This window comes from Rhineura floridana, chromosome 5 (assembly GCF_030035675.1).
Source record: "Rhineura floridana isolate rRhiFlo1 chromosome 5, rRhiFlo1.hap2, whole genome shotgun sequence".
Taxonomy (NCBI): domain Eukaryota; kingdom Metazoa; phylum Chordata; class Lepidosauria; order Squamata; family Rhineuridae; genus Rhineura; species Rhineura floridana.
This window is the reverse complement of record NC_084484.1, coordinates 116,077,329-116,099,509: the sequence shown is the minus strand read 5'-3', so window position 1 is coordinate 116,099,509 and position 22,181 is coordinate 116,077,329. Positions and strand designations below refer to the sequence as shown.

The 22,181-nt window shown below is 39.4% G+C and overlaps 1 protein-coding gene across 13 annotated transcripts in view; it reads right to left on the bottom strand.

The window, feature by feature from the left end:
* ROBO2 (roundabout guidance receptor 2) overlaps nucleotides 1–22,181 on the bottom strand; it is an 863,595-nt gene that overhangs the window by 108,441 nt on the left and 732,973 nt on the right. For all 13 annotated transcript variants that reach the window (XM_061627931.1, XM_061627933.1, XM_061627938.1 and 10 more), the window contains one exon: nucleotides 11,524–11,706. In XM_061627931.1, the coding sequence (XP_061483915.1) occupies nucleotides 11,524–11,706 (183 nt within the window). The remainder of the gene's footprint in view (nucleotides 1–11,523; nucleotides 11,707–22,181) is intronic.

Here is a 22,181-nt window from a genome sequence, read left to right as displayed (position 1 = left end):
AAACAGGCAGGGAGGAATAAAACCAACGTAAGGAGAGGAGAAAATTAGCATAAGAATAAACGCTAAGAGGAAGAATCAGAAAGCGAAAGAAAGAAGCTCTAATAGAGAGGAGAGATTAACTCTAGACCTTCACTGACCGCAGGCAGGGCCGGTCTGGAGAGAGGGACGACTCCTCCCACAGGAGAGGCTACAAAGAAGCTTAGAGACCCTGCCTGTCACGACCAGTAGGAGGAGTCATCCCTACTGAGGAATGTCCTCCAGCACTATCTAGCAAATGGCCTCTTTGAGTCTGGACCTATTTACGGGAATTGCAGAGGATATATGGTATAGTTGGTAAATATTCGTTAATTTGGAGGTCCAGAAATTATCCGCAGTAGCTCTTTCAGCGCAAGCTTTCAGAATTAGCCTGGTTGGAGTATCTTTAATGGCACTCCAGAAATTTAACAGGGCAAGATGAATCCGTGCTCTTATGGATGGGAAACCCACCTCCGCACGTAGTAAGGCCGCTGGGGTACTAGCTGGTAATAACAGAAGTTTTTTCAAGAAACTGTTTTGAACAGTCTCTAGGATATGTAAGTGGTAGTCCTCCCAGCCCCAAACTGCAGCTCCATATAGTATCTGGGGTAGCACCTTGCTCTGGAAGATTTTCAATGCAGGGATTATAAGATTACCCCCTGCTGTGCGGTAGAAGTTAAGAATAGCTCCACATGTTCTCAGGGCAGCAATTTTTGTAAACTCGATATGTTTCTTCCAGGTGAGATTGTCCGCAAAGTGCACACCCAGATATTTGAATACCCGGCATTGGTCGATTTGATGTCCCTTAATTGACCATTTGAGGTTAAGGGGCCTATTTCCAAACAACATGATCTTTGTTTTGGAGTAGTTAATTTGCAGATTTTCTTTTTCACAATAACGTTGAAGTCTTTCCAGTGATCTCCTTAAGCCCTTGCGGGTGATTGATAATAAAATCATATCATCCGCATAGAGAAGCATTGTAACTTTCCTCGACCCCAGGGAGGGAGGGAAGAGATCTGGGCCTGAAATTTCTGTGACGATGTCATTTAGATAGAGGTTGAAAAGAATAGGTGCAAGGAGGCAGCCTTGTTTTACCCCTTTGTTGACTACAAAAGCGTCTGATAATGAGCCAGAGATATCTACCCTGACTCTAAAGGAGGAAAAGGAGATTGCAGAGAAGCTGGATGAATTATTTGAATCTGTCTTTACTGTAGAACATCTAGTGCAGATCCTTATGCCTGAACTTTCTTAGGCAGACTGAGGAACTGAGGCAAATAGTGTTGACAAGAAAGAAAAGTTCTGGGTCACTGGATCCAGATAGCATTCACCTGAGAATTCTTCAAGAATCCAAATGTGAAATTTCTGATTTTCTAACATGAGTATGTAGCTTGTTCTTAAGATCGGCCTCATATCTGAGGGCTAAAGTGGTCAGTGTAACACCAGTTTTAAAAATGGATCCATAGTGGATCTGAGGCTGAATATACATTCCAGGAAAATTGGTGGAAAGCATTATTAAAGCTGGAATTAACAAGCATATAAAGCAAGGGTAGAGAACTTGATCTGGCCAACGGATTCACCACCCCATAGGCCAACTTTGACCAGTAGACAGGATGAGACTTCATTTTAGCTGAGAAAAAATGAAAAAAGGGGTACATGATAGAGGTTTTTAAGGTACATTGAGCAGGGAGTTGTACTCGATGGTCTATAGGACCCTTCCAACTCTACTATTCTATGATTCTGTGAGAAGTCTGAATGGTGCAGAGAAAGTGAATAAAGTTTTTCTCTCTTTTTCATAATAGTAGAACCTGTGGTCTGCCAATGAAGCTGAATGTTGGAAGTTTCAGGGCAGACTTCACACAGTGCATAAACTATGGAATTCAATATCACAAAATGTAGTAATGGCCACCAGCTAGGATGGCTTTAAAAGGGGATTTAGATAAGTTCCATCTAAATGAATTTAGGCTATAAATGTTTACTAGCTGCAATGCCTATGTACTACTTCCAGAGTCTACATGCGTATGGTAAGGTAAGGTTGTGTCTGCCTGAAGCTCCTAGGAGATGTCAGTATATTTTCCTTATCTTGCATCACCAGCATCAATGTAATGTGCTCACAGTGAACTCTCCTCCAGAGCTTAATCCTACCCCCTTCCTGGGGCTATAAGTTAGATATAGAAGGGGAAATTATGTAACATGCTAATTTACTCACAAGTAGGGCTATCAATTAAATCACTAGCAGGACTATCACAATTAAAATATTCCTAAAACAGATGGTTGGCCTTTCATTCACACATATCTCAGATGTCTGTTATTACTACAGAAGTCCAAAAATAGTACTCCCCCCCTTCACTGTTCTGGGACATGTTGTCCACTTCTTAAGAGCATCCAGTAAAGGTAAAGGTGTCCCCGCACTTGTAGTGAGAGTCGTTTCCAACTCTTAGGGTGACGTCTTGCGACGTTTACTAGGCAGACCGTATATATGGGGTGGGATTGCCAGTTCTGTCCCTGGCCTTTCTTTACCCCCCAGCATATGCTGGGTACTCATTTTACCGACCACGGATGGATGGAAGGCTGAGTGGACCTTGACCCCTTTTACCGGAGATTGGACTTCCTCCTTTCATTGGAATCGAACTCCGGCCGTGAGCAGAGCTTTGGCTGCGTTACCGTCGCTTACCACTCTACACCACGGATTCCTCCACAAAGGAAGCAGATGGACAGAATGTTTAACTATGGGGTTTTTTCCTTTTATTGAGATTGCACCACTATATCTGGGATTTGGAAGAAGGGAGCGGCCATAAAGTCTGGCTTCTGTAAGCTTGTTGGGAAATAAGATACTGATTCAGTCAGGCAATCCTGTAAGTAAGGAGGAGGATTAATGAGAGGGGAATATCTTCTTTCTTGATTACATGTATCAGAATTTAAAATGGCAGCCAGGAGCTGAAACCACCTTTGTTCTTATGTTAACTAACTGGACTGATGTGGTTTGATGTTTTGATTGTTTTTGATCAAGAAAATAACTTCAACAAAGCATCATTTCTTTATCATTTTAAAAAAATGTTTACTGTGTCTTATAGCGTTCATATGATGAAATTATAATGCAATCTTCTTTTTCAGTGGCTGCATTTCTCATGGATTTATCTTACAGGCTTTGAGGAGCACATTTATAAGGAGAAGCAACCACAGAAGAATAGAAGTGACTTCATGGTTATTTCCATCCATGGAAATTCATAATATCACCTTCAGAATGACAGTGATCAAAGGATAAAAGGTTTCTAATATTTCAATCCTTTCTCCCCAGTTCTCCCTTATTTGAATTATTTGATTTTTCCAAAGCTTCATGCTATTCACAATTAAAATGGCTGGGCATGTGAGCAAGAGAACATCACTCTCAAAAGATAAACATTCTGTGGAAAACGCAGCTAAAGTCACAAATGATACAGTTAGTCTGCCAAACTAAGCACAATGTTTATCACTGTTGCCATATGTTTGTGTCAGCATATTTGCTTGCAGTTTGATTTCTGGAATTGCAAAACAAGCCTAAAATGCTGAAGGGAAATGTTTGAATACTGGAGACTACAGTCCTTACAGACATATCTGGGGGAAAAAGTAAACAAATCAGGAAAGCTGATTTAATTCAGTGATCTAAGTTTCAAAAAATTGCTGACTCATCTTGAAAACCAAGAGGGGGATAAAAGGCAAAAATTATCTATTATAATAAAAAAAAATTTTTTTTAATTACTGTTTCTATAGTCATGGATCCTATATAGGTTCTTAAAAATGCTGATAAATATCAAGGAGAAACTATTTTAAAATATAATAAACATGGATGTACTGAGAGAGAGCGGGGGAGGAGGCTCTGAAAAATTCTTGTTAACCTGTGATGCAAGGACTATACAAAAATATGCACAATTCACAAACTAAAGAAAACACATATACATATAGTATGCAAAGATACTGTGGTGTTAGCTAAACTATTTACAAATACTATCTGGCAAGGTTAAACCTAATCTTCATGTGGGCTAGAAATAAAAAAGAGAAATACACACTCAGTTGACATTTTGAGGAAAGAAAGCTTTCCATATGCCTATCTCTAGTAGGCCACATTTTCCTACTACAAATGAAAACTTTAATGTTGTCAGCCAAGTCTCTTTCCTTTTTCTGATAAGCTGTTCCTCAAATATGAATATAGATTAATCCTCTTTTAATAAGCATTAACTCAGAAGAGATAATCAGCATATAAAAATTCTAACAAATCTTCTTGCATTTGGATGATTCTGTCAAATAAGTTATACTCATCTACTACTGTTAGGACTTGTGCATGAAATGTTTAGTTAACCATTTGTAATTTGTTTATATTTACTCAGTTTCACAACAACCTCTAATTCCCAATAACATTATATGCTTACTATTTGTAAGAAAAAATGTACACTTTTAATTCAGTTTGATAGTGTATGCAGTCATAGAAGTATGTCTGCATTCCTACAAATGAATGCACACACACATACACAGTTAGGAGACCGAAGGCACATGAAACATACATAAGACACATTACATTTTTCTTGTTTCAGTAGATGGCTTTCTATGAATTTATAAGGGGGGAACAGGATGGATAAGTGTGATGAGACACTACATAGTATGGAAGGATCCATATGAGAAAATGAATTCTATTTTATCATTCCTATGCAATCTAAAACTTGGATATCTGTCTAGAAGGGAGGTACATGGTTCCCGACAGCTCATCTTTCTTTTGTTCATGTGAAAACACACATGTACCTCGGGAATTTGGAAGCTAAGCATGAAAAACTTGAAATTTGTGTTTATTAACAGCTTAAGTTCTATATGTTTGCATCTCTCTCTCTTTCTGTCCCCTCTTCCGCACATCACACTATGCAAAACCGTGCCTTAGTGCAATAGGCTGAGGGAACTGAAAACTTGTCAAAGTTATATTGCAGGGACATAACTGCTGAAGCAGAATCAATTACTTATGTATGGGGATAAGGCTATCAGTAGCTACAAGCCAAAACGGCTATGTACTATCTCCAGTGTCAGAGCTGGTATGCATGAGAGACGACCAAACATGCTTATGACCACAGAGGAAGAGAAAATTCAAGATGTTGGCTGAAGTAAAAGGATGAAATTTGGATTCCTGCTTAAGAAAATAGGCAGTTCTACAAAGACTGGGACTGTATGTGGGATATACTTATATGAGTGGCTGCTGAAGAGCAAGTAGAGTAAATGATGTAAAGAGACTTAAGACTCTGCTGAGTTCCCGAGGAACCCTGCGTTTGGAGAGCATCTGAAATTCTGAGGTAAATGAAGAATGGAGTGGTGAATGCAATCTTGGCATATGCCCACCCAAAATGCCATTGGGCAGGTATGGATACATCCTGTCCAGGACTACCTACATCTGTTTTCAAATGGACACATTGCAGGGTAATACAGAATCAATCTGCAATAAGCTTTTATTTTTGGAATGAAACCAGATCCTCAAGAAGTGCTTTTCAGGGGCAAAAAAATGTGCAACAGATCTAGATTGTGTGGATGATAAAGAAAAAAAATTGTGTGGAGGACACCAGGGCCAAGGAATGCTATATACTGCGTCCATAATGCTTCTAATTAATTTTTGAAAGAAGACTCCACTTCAGCTCCTCATGAAACATTATTATCCCTAAGAACACTCACACAAAAAAAGAGATATCTGCGGGCAATTCTATGCAGAGCTGGGCATACTTAAACCTCTGCATAGGATCAGGCTATAGATTTTCCAGTATCCTAAATGGTTATGTGAATCTCGTGGTTATCTGAACATTGTATTCTTTATGTAGCCTTGTGTTTGCATAATCTACATAATGTATGAGTGGTTGGTTGATATGTTTGAGGTAGTGAATGATAGTAGTGGTTACATGGACTAGATGGTGAATAGTTGTATTGTGTTATGTTGGTTGTTATTTATATTATGCTGCTTGTAATACTCTGACTTTTATATTGTGTTTATGTACATATATATTGTTCATGTATTTTGCTTTGTAAATTAATTTGATATGGTTTTTATTGTGTATTCTATTGTAAACCGCTTTAAGATCCTTCAGATAGTGAGTGGTCTATAAATGGAAATATCATCATCATCATGTGAATGCCAGATGCTAGGGAGCACAAGTGGGGAGAGTGCAGCTGCACTCAGTTTCTGCTTGCAGGCTTCCCATGAGCATCTAGATAGCCACTGTGAGAACAGGATGCTGGACTAGGTGGGTCTTCGGTCTCATTCAGCAGGGTTCTTCTTGCGTTGTCAGTGTGTCTTTAACCTCTGTTAGATTTCAATCTATTTTATATCAATATTCATGAATATAACTGAAAAACTGTTCGATTTACTAATCCTGAAGGAGAATGGTATTCTGCTGCACCCTGTATTTGCTGATATGCAATACTATGCAACTGTAGTTTCTACAATTTCATATTTTCTAGACTCTGACCCCCCATTTCCCCCACCAACAAACATGCCAAGAGTCCTTGGCAAAGACAGTTCTGTCTTTTCATATCTTGTCATGGGGATCTACAAGGACCAAAGTCAAGATTGTTGTGGTAGATATCCTGCCAGCTGCCTCTCTCAGCAGGCATTTGTGGCCCCCTACTGAACCTTGTAAAAGAGGCAACCGAAAGGGGGAGAGTTCTCAAAGCCAGGTGCTAAAGAAAGCAGCTGGCAAAGAGCAAAGAGAGGATGGGTTCCCCAGGTGGCCAGGAGAACAGTAGCCTAAATATGAAAGGTAAAAGGATGGTTTAAATTAGTTGAATAAAGGCTGGCGAAGCAATCATGGGATGGAGGGGTAAAATGAAAGGTTTCATTTTGGAATGAAGGGAGGGGAAGAGGCAAGTTAATATATGAAAAGGCATCCTAATAAATGTATAAGAGGAACACAAAAGGATGCCTTGAAGAACAAATGTGGTATGTGCACACAGCAAATTAGGAGAGCAACCAATGACAAAGATAGAAGAAGCACTCTTTTTGCATAAACCTGTTTTGAGACAAAGAAGGAGGCTCAAATCTGAAGCACTTTCTCAAAATCTGTTTGAATTTTTGCTGATAACTCTTATCAGGTTGAGTGTTCATGCAACAGTAGTATGGCGAAAGTCGGCCACTCAGGTGGTGCAAATTTTCTTGCAATCTCTCATTTGCATTTGTCAAAATGTCAACAAAAATAAAGTGCATTCACATCTTCAGGGTAGCTGTAAAACTATTTATTTACGACTGTGCTCATTTGTGAGCAAGCTTAATGTCTGCAAGTATGCTGCTGATATTTTCCAACAATGAATTTTGCTTGACGGTTTGTATCAATCATGCAGGTGCTTAAGTAATCATATTCCAGCACAATGAGTATTGGCAGAACAAAAATATATCTTGGGAGTCTTGCCACTGCACACAGAATTTCCGTCATTAGCCTGGGCAAACTGGATGCCAAATGATTATTTGTTCTCCAACATCCTTATCAAAATGGATAAGAAATGTCCACTTGGAAGATTTTGCCTAAACTGATGTGGAATAGGAAGAGACAAACTGTGTGGAAACTAAATGATAAGTATTTATCTTAATATAGTGACTGTTAACTGTACCTATTGCTTTCCTTGTCCACATATGTTGGATAGGCTGTTTGCAACCTACCATTTCAGCCACAGTTCATTTATTTGTCACATCACTTCAGTCACACTAACTATAATAGTCTGCTTTATGTTAGGTCTGCTATGGAAATGATACTGATAAAGTCATTTTGAGATCTGGCTTTGCAAATATGTTTGATTTACATGAAAGCAGCAGAGATATGTGAGAGTATGTTGCATTATAAAGGGTTGCATACATGAATAATAGCCTGTGGTATTAATTTATGTGCATGGGTTTCTTTCTGACCATGTCTGGCATATGTGTAAGTTCAGAAAGAGTCTACAAAGAAGCTATGATAAGTTCCACTTCTCTGACCATCAGTATAGGTCTTCAAAAATTTGCAAATTAAGCATACAGATCATTAAGCATAAAATTTGGTCCTTTGTGATTAAGGGCTTCCTGTGGATAGATATATTATTTCAACCCACGCTCTACAAATTACTTTTCAAAACAGAATAAGGTGGAAGAGCTGGATGAGTGGGCACTATGCACAAGGAAAGGTATATTACACTGTAGCCTTCTGCTGGAATCACTGGTACAGTCAATATCTCATTAGTGTAACTGATGAGCAGACCCTGGCTGCTTTCACACTGTACTTTATTCCGTTATTCTTACAATTTCTTACCTGGTAGTTTGTGCATTATATTTGATCTTTCACACGACATACAAGCTAGCTCCGGAATTCTAGTAGAATATAGTGCAAGTTTAGAGCTAATTTCCATGATAAACGATACCAGATATAATCCAATACCAGGCTGGGTACAAAACTGTACCAGTATTCCAGCATTGGCACAGACAGCAGCAGCATTTCCCACACATACCCTTGTATCAATACAACTAAAATAATTTAAAAAGTCAGATCCTAAAGGGAGAGGGCTTGCATGGTGATGGGATGAGATCTTAGACCTCCTACATAGAGGGGGAACAGTGTGCATGTGTATAATGGGTTAGGGACGAAAACAAGCAGTGTGAAAGACAGTTGTGCAAAATGGCAGTATATTGACTGAAAAAACTGCTGTTCCTTAATGCAACAGATACTGCAGTGTGAAAGGAATTTTAGAAACTGGAACAGAAGTGCTACCTTTTTAATCTGTTAAATCAGCCCCATGTGTGAAAGCAGCCGAGTGCTGCTTCTTGCATTTGAGTGTTAAGTCTCTGTATAATCTGAATAATTAGAAGGGGTTCAGCCACTATATGCCGCACTTATATGTTACTGGGGTAAGAGACAGACTAATGGACAGTACCTGCAGGGGTGAAGGTGAAGGACTGAACTGCAAGAAAGAAAAGTAAATACATTGTGAGTTATAAACCCCATTAAGAAGTGCACCAATTAAAGGGCATGAGTGTCCTCAGAACTGACTTATGTATGTAGCTTAAAATCTTGTGCAGGTTATAGCAATTCCACTTTAAGCACTAGCCAGCCAGCAGCCCATGAGAAATAAAGGACTGAAAAGAGGTGAATGGCAATTTTGACAATTATATTAAATAGTAACTGGCAACTTGGACATGCAATCTGTCTCATAGATGCTATGACCAACTTTGAAATGTAACCACTTATGAGCTTTTATTAGCAAATGCAACATATGAAAATTAATGTACAACTCTGTGTCACAATGCAACAGTCAGCCACACATTGAGAGGTCACTTAAAATATCATGAATGGCAATACCATATACATAAGTATTTGGGGGCAATGAGCCTTAAAACATAGATTTTTCACAGTTTAGTGCTGACAAATGGCATACGGTTGTCAGCTAGAAACCAAATTTTCTATACATTTCAAGAGAAATTTCTATTGCATAATGTTTATATATATGGTAAAATCAGACATAGTTAGATGATACAAGACTATTCACAGAAACATGCTGTTATACATAACACAAGGCCAAACAAACATATGGAGCATTTCATCAGCAGTTAAAGAGTAGGCATGTTATGTATTTAGCACATCTGATGTATATGAAAGTATAACATAAAGGACTAAATCTACTAACTCTCTAATGTCTTAATAATAGTTGCCTAACATAAGGAGGTGACAAAAAACTGCAGCTTTTAGTGTCCATTATCTCGATATATCTAATGGCTGAACACGGTTTGGTGATTTGTTTAAAAAGATCAGAGAAAGTAGAAGCTACCATCATATATATATAAATTAAAATTAATACATTAATTAAAAGGAAAGGAAAAATGTGCACACAGCATAGCCCATGAAAAATATAGCTTCACTACCGTGGTCATCCAGGCACTGTATATAATTAATAAGAAATCAAGAGGATTCTAGAGTTAGATTTTTGTAGTAAACAGCTAGAAGAAAATCTGCTTGAACTGCCAAGACTGCATAAATCATTAGAGATATTTTCTTTCTCATAAAGAATATGATATCAGAACTGATGGCTGAATTCTACAGAAATGCACAGATAATTAAATAGAATTTTCTCATTCAACTGCCACGGGATGCATGGCTCCTAGCAGTTTTACTTCATGCCACAATATATTCCAGAGGCTATGGGTAAGAAGGTTGTTTAAAAAACAAACAAACATTTGCTTTCATGTTGGTTTCAACTCAGCTGTAAACTATGGTTAGTGTTTAAGCACAAGACCATATTGCAAAAAGTCACTGAATATGATACACATTTCTGAAGCACCTATTCTCAACAGCCTTCTACAATTATTTATTATTATTATTTATTTATTTATTTATTATTTAATTAAGCTTATATACCGCCCGACTAGCAACAGCTCTCTGGGCGGTGAACATTAAAAATACAATAAAAATAACACAAAACTGTACACAAAACTGTACAGTCTAAAATCAAAATATAATAATTATTAGATTTATATCCCTCCCTTCCTCCCAGTAGGAGCCCAGGGTGGCATCACTTTCATAACATGGATACAGAACTTCATCTGTTCCAAACTAATGAACACAGTGAAAATTAAAGGACTTAGAGGTTGTGTTGTATTTAATACAAGAGAACAGGAAAGATTATTCACAAACAGAACTTTGGATTGTGCTCAGTGTGATCTAACACAGTGACTGATAGTCTAAATCTGGAGTAACCAATGTGGTGCCCTCCAGGTGTTTTGGACTACAACTCTCATCAATCCTAACCCTTAGCTATGCTGGCTTGTGTTTATGGGAGTTGTAGTCCATCTCTGGAGGGTACCACATTAGCTATCCCTGTTTTAAATAAAGGAATAACTACCATCCACTTAGGTGAACTCCTCCGCTTAGTAGATATAACATTGGGACAATGTGGTGCACAGGATCGACACTTTCTACATTCCTTTTTATCTATTCATCATCTAAGGCTGGAACAGGCAATTAATTAATTATATTTACTTCAAAGAACTAAAACACATTGATTCTCATCTAGTTACAATTAGTCACAACCGTCTGACTAAAGCCAATGGAAAGAATTAATGCTTCAAACAGGACTTTCTCCTAAGTAACTTTACCTAGGTAGGTGGCATTTTAGTTGAATAGTTACTTGTTCATTTTTGTAAGCATATAACTGGCTTTTGATTTTTTATTTTTGCAAGCTTTGCAATATAATTGGCTTTTACTCTGGAATATTGGAAATATATACATTTCCTTCTACACCAGAACCTGAATGAGAAAGTGCTTCTAAAATTCTTGAGTGCCTTATATCAGATGTACTCATTATGTGAAAAGTAAATAATTTTCTTGCAGCAATGATGAAATGTGGTACAAAGCAATGCACTCAAAGCTCTTCATACTCCTGTTCTTTTGCAGCATACTCAGCAAACATACAGCAACCACCTGTTCCACTCTTCATTTCAAAAACTAGTAATGTTTTCATCTGAACCTTTATTTAGAAAACCATTCCTGTTCTTACCTGCATAGTTGCTGAGGCCCTTCCTCTTCTTTCTGCGCCAGTACAACCAAATGCTGAAACCCATGAGTATTACCCAGCATGCACCACCAATTCCAGCTATAAAGGCAGGTTGCTTGACAACATCCGTTATTTGCTCTGTTATGCTATTGTTGTTTTCTGTGATGACAACTTCATTACGATTTCCTGCTCAAAAAACACAATTGATTATACCAAACAGCAAGCTGGATGCTGAAAGACAAAGATGATGAAAGTTTTTAAACTCCAAGGAACAAATGACTGAAATTCTCTTACACACTAACTGTATCTTACAACAGAAATTGTCAAGTGTTGTTCTGGCCCTAAAGCGTTTTTATCAGATCACTTACAGCCCTACCAAATATATGTGAAGATTTGGTGAAAAGTTTGTCCATGAATTCATTTATGAAGACAAGGAAATTACTTTCAAATGAAAAGAAACAGAGATACGCAGCAATTAAATATTAAATTTTCCTCTTGGAATTTGCATTCAACATGCATAGAATATATGAATTGTTATGTTTGTATGCACATGAGTTCCATAATTGTAACAGTTCTTACTACACACTGGTGCCAAATTTATTATGGAGTTTGAAGGGACCAGCTGTGTGACAAAATACACTTCCTGTCCTCTGCCTACTCTTAGGAAAATATAGAGTGTGTCTCCTGAGAACAAAGAAGATGGTCATTCATTGTAAGAATGGAAACAGGCATGCAGGTATAGAGTGTTCAGAAATAGGTCCAAAAAAAAAAAGGAAAGAAAAAATAGGTCTAAAACATACAATAATGTGAATGCAATGGGATTCTAACTTTAAATCCATGAATGGAACAGAGTTCACATTTGTGGGATAGGGTTTTCCCTCTTTCCTTTGCAGCCCCGTGTGAACAAAAAAAACCTTTCTGAAAGTTGAGGGGACTCTTGGAAATGATGTGGAATATAGTTTGTGTGTGTGTGAGGGTGTGTGGGTGGAAGTGGAAGGGGGTCCAAATGGAGAGGGGAATTGACAAAAATCACCCTTCTCCCTTATATTAACAGATCTCCAATTCAAGCTAATATGCAGTACAGCTTCCCAAACACACAGTGGAAGATATGACTATTAGCGTAAGTCTACATTGTAAGAAATAATTGCACAGCTACAACATCTCCCCCGCCCCACCATACACACTATTTTGTTGATTTTCACAAAAGAATTATTACAACAATGAAAAAAAATACTGATATTTCCAGAGTACAAATTAATAATATTTATAATATAATAGTTATTAGGGCTGTACAGAGCCCCCTGATTTGATTCAGTGCCCAATTGTGGGATTCAGATCAGACCTGACCTGGGATGATCTGGTCATAACAATCCTGATTCTGGATTGTGATGCAGAAAAAAACAAATATTTGGAAATCCCATCGACTTGCATTGGGAAACCAAAATGGCCATAACTTTTTTTTTTATATAGATGCATGAAATTTGAAGACAAAGTAGCCCCTAAAGAGGTGATTAACCATGGAAATTTACAGACATTTAGTTCTAGGGGATTTTGTGTGAGCCAGCTTTAAAATCTGTTTTTTTCAAGAAATAAAATATATGTATTTTAAAAGACTGTACTTGTTGGAAGATAAGACCTTCAGTAGGCACTGAAAGCACAACAGAGACACCGCCTAATATCAAAGGGGAGTGAATTCCAAAGGGTAGGTGCAACAGCACTAAAGATCCCTTCCCATATTGTGCAGAATATTGTGCACCTCCTGATCCCATAGTCTCTGCAGGAGGCCTTCACCTGCAGAGCGCAGTGATCAGCTGGGTATATGAGGAGTGAGACTAGGGTTTCCAAGTCTCCAGTTTTTGTCTGGAGACTCTGGTTTTGGGGGGGTCCTCTCTGGATCTCCAGGTGAGTCACCCCAATCTCCAGACTCTTAGCTTTCATTTTAAAAAAGTGTCTAGGTGGTCTGGTTCAAGAGATATACACCAAAATGTCAGCCGCCCCTCTGTGCAACCTCTGTTAGTAGTGGCTGCTCTAATGCCCACCCTTTCAGGTTTGTAGATAATAAGTGAAGTCACGGTTGTGATTGCCGAGATTTGCTGACCTCCAGGCAATCCTGAAAACAGTTTCCTTTTCCTGCTTGTCTGCACATCAGAAGTTGAATGAGTGTATAACTTTCAGCAGTAGCAAGATTGCCTTTCTACAATAATATAGTAAGAAATGTAGAACTGAAGATCACAGCTGGATCTTGGTAGGCATGCACACACAGTAAATAATTTCAATTATGATTATAATAAAAGTGTACATGCAGTTTTTTAATTACTTGCAAAAGTAGCATATTATACATTTTATCTATGAAATAATTTTTGAACAGCATATGACATCATTACAATGTGTTATACTTTTCTAATTATAAGGAGTCAAGCAAGTTTAAATTTTCCTGGGCTGTGGAAGAGGGTAGTTTATTTGTCTAATTCGTAGCCTGTTGTGAAAACCGTCCCAATATAAATTTTTAATCCATTACCCACTTTTCTGGGAGTAAAGCTGTAATGCTAATCCCACATACCTGGGAGTAAACCCCACTGAATTCAGTAGGGCTTACTTTTGAGAAGACATGATTAGGATTATGCTGTGAATCAATGGGACTTTTGAGTGTACACAGTGTTGGAAGACTTTTTCTCCCCCTCCAATCCTTTGTTATTGTTGTAAGCAATTAGGCAGGGCTTACTTCAGTGTCACTGCTTGTATTTGGTAGGAAACTAATACATTTTTTTTAAAAAAAGTTCTGCAATGACTAACTAGTTTTGACTATAAACTATTATATGGGGTGTATGTATTTTTACACCTCCAGTATGTGTATATGGGATCTTTCCAGCAACCCTGTGAGGTAGGGTTGGAAACCAAGGCAGCTCACAATAAGAAATAAATCCATCTAAAATCCAATAATCATGAAATGGGAGCTGGACTTTGCTCATTGGCAGCTATAGCTTCTAATCCAGGCATTGAATCTCGCCCAACACTCTCCAATCACAGTGCTAGTCTGTTTTTAGAGAGACTGTCTTTAGCTCCGGATAGGCATAAATTGCTGCAAATTGATTCGAGTCCACCCAACCCGCTCAGTAGTGATTTGTAGCTGCCTCACCCCGATCTGTATTTGGCATTAATCAGTACAAATCGCCCAATTTGGTTTATGATTTGGACCAATTGGCTGCATAGTCATAATAGTTATAGACCCCTAATAAGCAACACAACTAATATGTAGCAGAAAGCACATGCTAACTGATCTTGTTTTAGAAATCACTTATTCTCTGCAGATGTCTCATTTCTTCCCTCTTCAGGGAGAAACTGGCCACATGCCAAACACGCAGTCTAAATAACTGCTAGCAAGTCAGTGACAAAGTGTGAGGCCCCTAAACTAGCAAACACTATGATTAACTAGCCATTTGAATGGATCAGCAAAATCAGGCTCCTTTCCCGTTTCTGCCACTGAATGTGAACAATTCTGTAATTAAAATGTCTAATCCAAAAAATAAATTATTTTCCCTACAAAAGAATCCCAAATTTTGGATTAAGCCTGCCTTGATTATGACACAGTTTACAGTGTTTTGTTGTGGAATGAGTATAACCATGTAATTAATTGAAATATAGTTGCCAGGCTATGTAATACTTGAATCCCTTAGCTAATTCAGGGTCATACTGCTATTTTTTAAAACAGCAAATAATTACTTAAATCTATATTCTTATGGAATGTGTGTGAAAACAATACACATTATTGTATAGCACAAATAGTTAAAATATTATATTGTTGTGCCTTGCTTTGAAAAAACAGGCTTTTCTCTTCAGAATGATTAAAGATGCAGTTAGTTTTTTGGAAGAAACCAATGCTATGTCAGCACATTCATTCAAGCCTCAGGTAAATAAAAATAAAGTCATTTGTTAAACTGATTGCCAATGACTAAAGGCTAGGTATGTTATTTCCCACTCCTATCCTTTCTTTGCCAGAGAACATAATGCACGGTGCATTTTGTAAATAGCTATCAAATCCTAGTGACATTTGCATCCATTTTATTTTATTAGACTTTACTTCCTTAAGACCTACTCAGCCTGTGTCAGTATAACAAAAGCAATGCCCATATGGCCTAAGCAAGAGTAATCCTCACATTAACCTGAAAAGCGCAAGGAGAGGCTAGTGCCACGGTAGCTTAGGATTCATCCAGAGTTTTCAATTGCTAATCATAAATTTAAATTTGGTATTACTAATTCAAAAAGCCCAAGTTTTTTTATAGCATGTGAGGATCAAGGACCGTTCCAGTCCTTGGTTCCTATGGAAAAAAAGAGGTACTCATAACACCTCCGTTCTCATGGGAAGGGATCACGTGTCTTAGTTCCACCTACTATTTCACATTGCTCAAGGGCTCTTCTTTGTTTCTGTATGCAATATGCAATTAATCAGCTATTGCCTACCACTCACCAATGGGTTCTACATGGTGCCTTATGTTCAAGTATATGTATATATGATCCCCACTCTAAGTTTTAACTTCTATAAGCTTCATGGACCAACCACGAAGAATGACAAGTTTAGTAATTTACAGTAAACAGTTGAACAAAGTGTCTCCAAAACACCAAAACAGGGCTGTTATTTACTAGGAATAGCTAGGGGAAAACAGGGTGTATGCAATGGGGCTGTTGGTGTTGCTGATTCTTTCTCACTCAATTGTCTCAAAAAAGTTCTTTGCATGGCTCACCACTAAAAGTATTTAGACTTCAGTACAGTGAAACATAGTATTTGAGTTTAAAGGCATTACTATATTGAAAATATACTCACTTGTGAATCCACAAGCTAGTGGACTATACAGAAATTTTGTTATTGTCTGTTAAATATAAAAATGATTTCTGACTGGCTTCAGGCCAAAGTGTGTAACTGAGGTGGCCCTTTGTAATATACAGAACATATTTCATTGCTCTCGCTCTCTCTTCTTAACACATATCCACACACACATGCTAAGCCAATGCAAACAAGTTTTTCTTTCCTACTTGTCTAATTCAGCCCTATAATGTTTCAACAATATAATGGTGATCTATGATGCTTCATGAAAGCTCAACATTTTAATTGAATCATAGAATCATAGAATCGTAGAGTTGGAAGGCCCACTGAGTCCAACCCACTGCTCAGTGAAATAATCCAAATTAAAGCATACCCAACAGCTGCCTCTTGAAGGCTTCCTATGTTAGAGAGCCCATCACCTCCCTAGGTAATTGGTTCCATTGTTGTACTGCTCTAACAGTTAGGAAGTTTTTCCTTATGTTCAGCTGAAATCTGGCTTCCTGTAACTTGAGCCCATTATTCTGTGTCCTGCACTCTGGGATGATCAGGAACAGATCCTGGCTCTCCTCAGTGTGACAATCTTGTACTTGAACAGTGCTATCGTATCTCCCCTCAGTCTTCTCTTCTCAAGGCTAAACATACTCAGTTCTTTCAGTCTCTCCTCATAAGGCTTTGTTTCCAGTCCCCTGATCATCCTCATTGTCCTCCTCTGAACCCATTCCAATTGTCTGCACTCTTCTTAAACTGTGTCCAGAACTGTATGCAGTACTCAAGATGAGGCCTAACCAGTGCCAAATAGAGGGGAATCAATACTACATGTGATTTGGAAACTATACTCCTGTTGATGCAGCCTAAAATAGCATTTACCTTTTTCACAGCCACATCACACTTTTGGCTCATATTCAGCTTGTGACCAGCAACAATCCCAAGATCCTTCTCACATGTAGTATCGCTAAGCCAAATATAAGCCAAACTTAGCAAGTCCCCTCGCTGGATCGTCACGTTGCAGTGGTGAGTGGGCTTGCGTGTTCCAATGAACCCTGTGAGAGATGCTGTCAGGAGTCATGTACTCCCAGCAGGGTCACCCATGGTGGTAAGGTCAAGGGAGAGGAACCAGACAAAGAACGATCCAAGAAAGTCCTCAATGGCAGAACAGGCGGAGGATAACAATGTGTATGTTACAACGGCTGTGAAGGCTTCCAATCGTCATGGTATCCATGCCATTGGATCAAAGCCTTTTTCTGTCAAGATTGTGTGTTGATCGTTGTGGACCGATCTCCCCACATAAAACAAATTCACACACAGGTGTCTTCCAACCAAACCAAACCAAACCAAACGTCCCATGGTGATCAGCGAATGGCAATGGGGGCAGGACTGTGAAATCCGGAAGCCCCTAGTCATGGACTGGCACATGGGCGGTGGATACAGACTCAGTCGTCCTGGCTCAAGGACCGAGGCAGTTGAGTTGTTTGGCAGCTGTATCCACGACTGAACAGTCCTATTCAGGATCCACTCTGCTCACCGTGTATGGGGAGGGGGCTAGAAAAGGTGCCCTAAACATAGTCTGCCTCATCTCTCTCTCTGACTGGATTACCGCGTCCAGTGGGGTCACCACTTAGCAGTCGCAAAACACAAATGAACTTTGGAACGTGGAATATATGGACATTGCTGGACGATACAGATAGTAACGTCTTGAACGCAGGACTGCCATCATTGCGAGGGAGTTGAGACATTTTGATATTGACATAGCAGCAGTCCAAGAAACTCGAAGAGCAGGAGAGGGACAATTGAAGGAAGAAAAAGGAGGTTGCACCTTCTTCTGGAAAGGACTGTCTGAACAAGAATGACAAATACATGGAGTAAGTTTTGCTATTAAAAATTATCTTGTGAAGCTCTTGTCAGAAGTTCCTACTGACATTAATGAACGACTCTCAAGTCTCCGATTAAAACTCGCCAAAAATCAGCAGGCAACTATTGTAAGTGCTTATGCACCAACATTAGATGCTGATGAAGACATCAAGGAAAGTTTTTATACCCAGCTGGATACCATCTTATCAGAGATACCTAAGGAGGCGATTTCAATGCAAGAGTTGGGCGTGATTTTGATTTATGGCCAGAAACCAATGGGAAAGAAGGAGTTGCAATAGCAACCTGAATGGAATTCTACTTCTGACTAAATGTGCAGAGCATAATCTTGTTATCACAAACACACTCTTTCGCCAGAAAGATAAATTTCAAACATCATGGAAGCACCCTTGGTCAAATCACTGGCATCTCCTGGATTACTTAATTGTCCGTGCCAGAGATCCCACCTTTGGCTCCACCTGTCAGGTTCCCACCTGCTTGTGGCTACCACCTTTCACTAGACACCACCTCAGGACACCACCAGTCAGGATCATCATTTTTATTTTTTCTCACTCTGCTCTAGCACATATCTCTCAAGATCTCACTGCTAGGCAGCACCACCAGCCACTCCCTGTAAACAATACTGCTAGAGACTTCACCTTAGTCTCCCTTGTTACATGGCTTGTTACAGTAGGGCCCCACTCATACAGCGGGTTACGTTCCGGACCCCCGCTGTAAAGCGAAAACCGATGTAAAGCGGAACACATTGACTAACATTGACCAAAATGGCGCCCGACTGCAAAAAAACTCTGTAAAAGCGGAACAAGCGCTGTAAGAGCGGGGCCTTTCTGCAATTGACAACCGCTGCATTAGCGGAACACTGTAAAGCGAAGCGCTGTAAAGCGGGGTCCTACTGTACTTTGTGTCTGGGTGTCCTTGCTGTTCACAACCCCCCTGTTTTTTGTCTATAAAGCATACAATCCTGGGTTGCTCTGGATACTTGACGATGTTACAATTTCTTCCTTCACTGCTGCCACCATTAGATACAGTTTCTCTTCAGCCTTGGTAATTACCCTGCCCTCCCTTCTGGTCTGTATATCCCCAGCCAAGGATCAGGCTTTTGGTAAACCAATAAAAGTATTTATTTGATAACACCAGGAAATAAGATTACTTTACGAATGTTTAAAAAGCGTATGGTTTCATATAGTGTCACTCTTACGTTCCAGTTATATATATTCTGTCCAAATATCAGCCTAATAGAATCCAAACCTCCCTCAGAACTCTGTCAACTCAATCCCAACTGCCTCCCACTTCAACTCCTTTCCAATCACTCTCCTCTCCACTCCCCCCCAACCAACCTCCCATTTATACCTTCAGCCATTCAAACACTCATCATCCAACATTCTCCAGCATTCTAGTCCATGTACTTCCCCCTTACTCAATTCACTTACCATATATCCCTATATAAACCCGCACTTACCATATTTACGGTTTTTAACATATAAGGACATCACAGTACTCCTCACCAGGGCCATGATGAGTGCTGATGACTGCTGGACAGATCACCGACTAATTCGATCCACTATGGCCATTAATATTGTTCCTCAACATAGGCTCCAAGGAAGAAAACCAAGGTGTAAAATGAACATCCATGCCCTTCAAGATCCTATTAAGTAATCCTATTATTATTGCTTTCAAACAACTTTCAAGAAACATCTACCTACGGAACTCCCTAAAAACGTTGAGGAACACTGGATTAAACTGAGGACTTCCATTATTGCAGCATGTGAACAAACTATTGGATACCAAACTAAGAAACATCAGGACTGGTTTGATGAGAATGATAGTGAGATTGAACATATCATTGACAAGAAAAGGAAAGCCTTTCAGATATGGCAAAATGACATTAACTGTGCTGCTAAGAAAAAAACCTATGCCAGTGCAAAGGCTGAGGTCCAAAGAAGAACTAGAGAACTTAAGAACGCCTGGTGGATAAAGAAAGCTCAAGAAATCCAGCATTTTGCAGATGCTCATGATGCACGGGGCTTTTTTAATGCCACAAAGGCCATCTACGGACCAACAAATTATGGTACAAATCCCTTACGTTCAATAGATGGTACCAAACTTCTAAAGGATAAAGAGTCTATTGCACTGCACTGGAAAGAGCATTACTACAACCTCCTTAATCGTAACACTATTGTGGCTGATGAGGTCTTCTCGCAAATCCCGCAACAACAAATTAGAGATGAGCTTGCAGTATCCCCTAATTTGGAAGAAGTCAGTAAAGCCATTAATCAAATGAAAAATAACAAAGCTAGTGGACCTGATGGGATTCCTGCTGACGTAAAGAAGGTGGGCCTGAACTTACACAACAACTTCATAAGCTCATCGAAAAAATCTGGATGAGGGAGGAGATCCCGGAAGACTTTAGGGACGCCGTCATTATCACTCTTTTCAAGAAGGGTGATAGAACAGATTGTGAGAACTACTGAGGCATCTCTGTTCTTGCTACTGCAGGTAAAATCCTTGCAAGGATCCTCGCAAATCACCTCCTACCTATCTCAGAAGACATCCTCCCTGAATCCCAAAATGGTTTCCACCCTTCCAGGGGGACAGTGGACATGATCTTCACTGCATGACAGCTTCAAGAAAAATGCTGGGAGCAAAACCGACCTCTGTATATGGCGTTTATTGATCTGACTAAGGCCTTTGATACTGTAAATCAAACTGCTCTCTGGACCATCCTTCTGAAAATTGGATGCCCTGATAAATTTGTGAATGTTTTGCGACTCCTCCATGACAACATGATGGCAACAATTTTGGATAACAATGGCTCTCAAAGTGATCCATTCAAATTGGGATCAGGTGTCAAACAGGGATGTGTCATTGCTCCGACCTTATTTGCTATTTTTATCACCATGATTCTACACCTTGTTGAGGGGAAACTTCCCACTGGCGTGGAAATCACATATCGAACAGATGGAAAGCTTTTTAATCTCAGTAGGCTGAAAGCAAAAAGTAAGGTAATTACAACCTCTGTCGTAGAACTTCAATATGCCGATGATAATGTAGTCTCTGCACATTCAGAGGAAGATCTTCAAACTATCCTAAATGTCTTTGCAGAAGCATATGAAAAGCTTGGCCTCTCGCTTAACATCAAAAAAACCAAAGTGCTTCATCAGCAAGTGCGAACCAATCCCTCTGTAGCACCATCAATCCAGCTTAATGGTGCGATGCTGGAGAATGTTGGTCACTTTTCTTATGTTGGCAGCCATCTCTCTGTAAAAGCTGACATTGACACTGAAATTCAGCATCGTCTGAGCTCTGCGAGTGCCGCATTCTCCCGAATGGAGCATAGAGTGTTCGAGGATCGGGATATTCGCAGGGAGACCAAAATGCTTATTTACAAAGCCATTGTACTACCGACCTTACTGTACACCTGTGAAACATGGACCATCTATAAACGCCACTCCCAACTTCTTGAAAGATTCCACCAACGCTGCCTCCGGAAAATTATGCAAATTACTTGGGAAGATAGGTGGACTAATGTTAGTGTATTGGAAGAAGCAAAGACCACCAGTGTTGAAACAATGATCCTCCAACATCAACTTCGCTGGACCGGCCATGTTGTTCGAATGCCTGATCCAAAGCAGCTACTTTACTCCCAACTTAAGGATGGAAAACGGAATATCGGTGGACAGCAAAAGAGGTTTAAAGATGTTCTCAAAGCTAATCTAAAAAAAAGTAACATAAGCATCGAGAACTGGGAAGCCTTGGCCCATGAGCATCCCAATTGGAGGTTGGCCATTATCAAAGGTGCTATGGACTTTGAAGAAGCACGAGTACAGGGCAAAAGGGACAAACGAGCTAAGTTTAAGGCACGTCAAGCAAATCCTCATCGTGACCATCTTCCATCTGGAAACCTCACTGTGTCCTCACTGTGGGAGTCTGTGTGGATCCAGAATTGGCCTCCACAGTCACTTACGGATTTACCGCT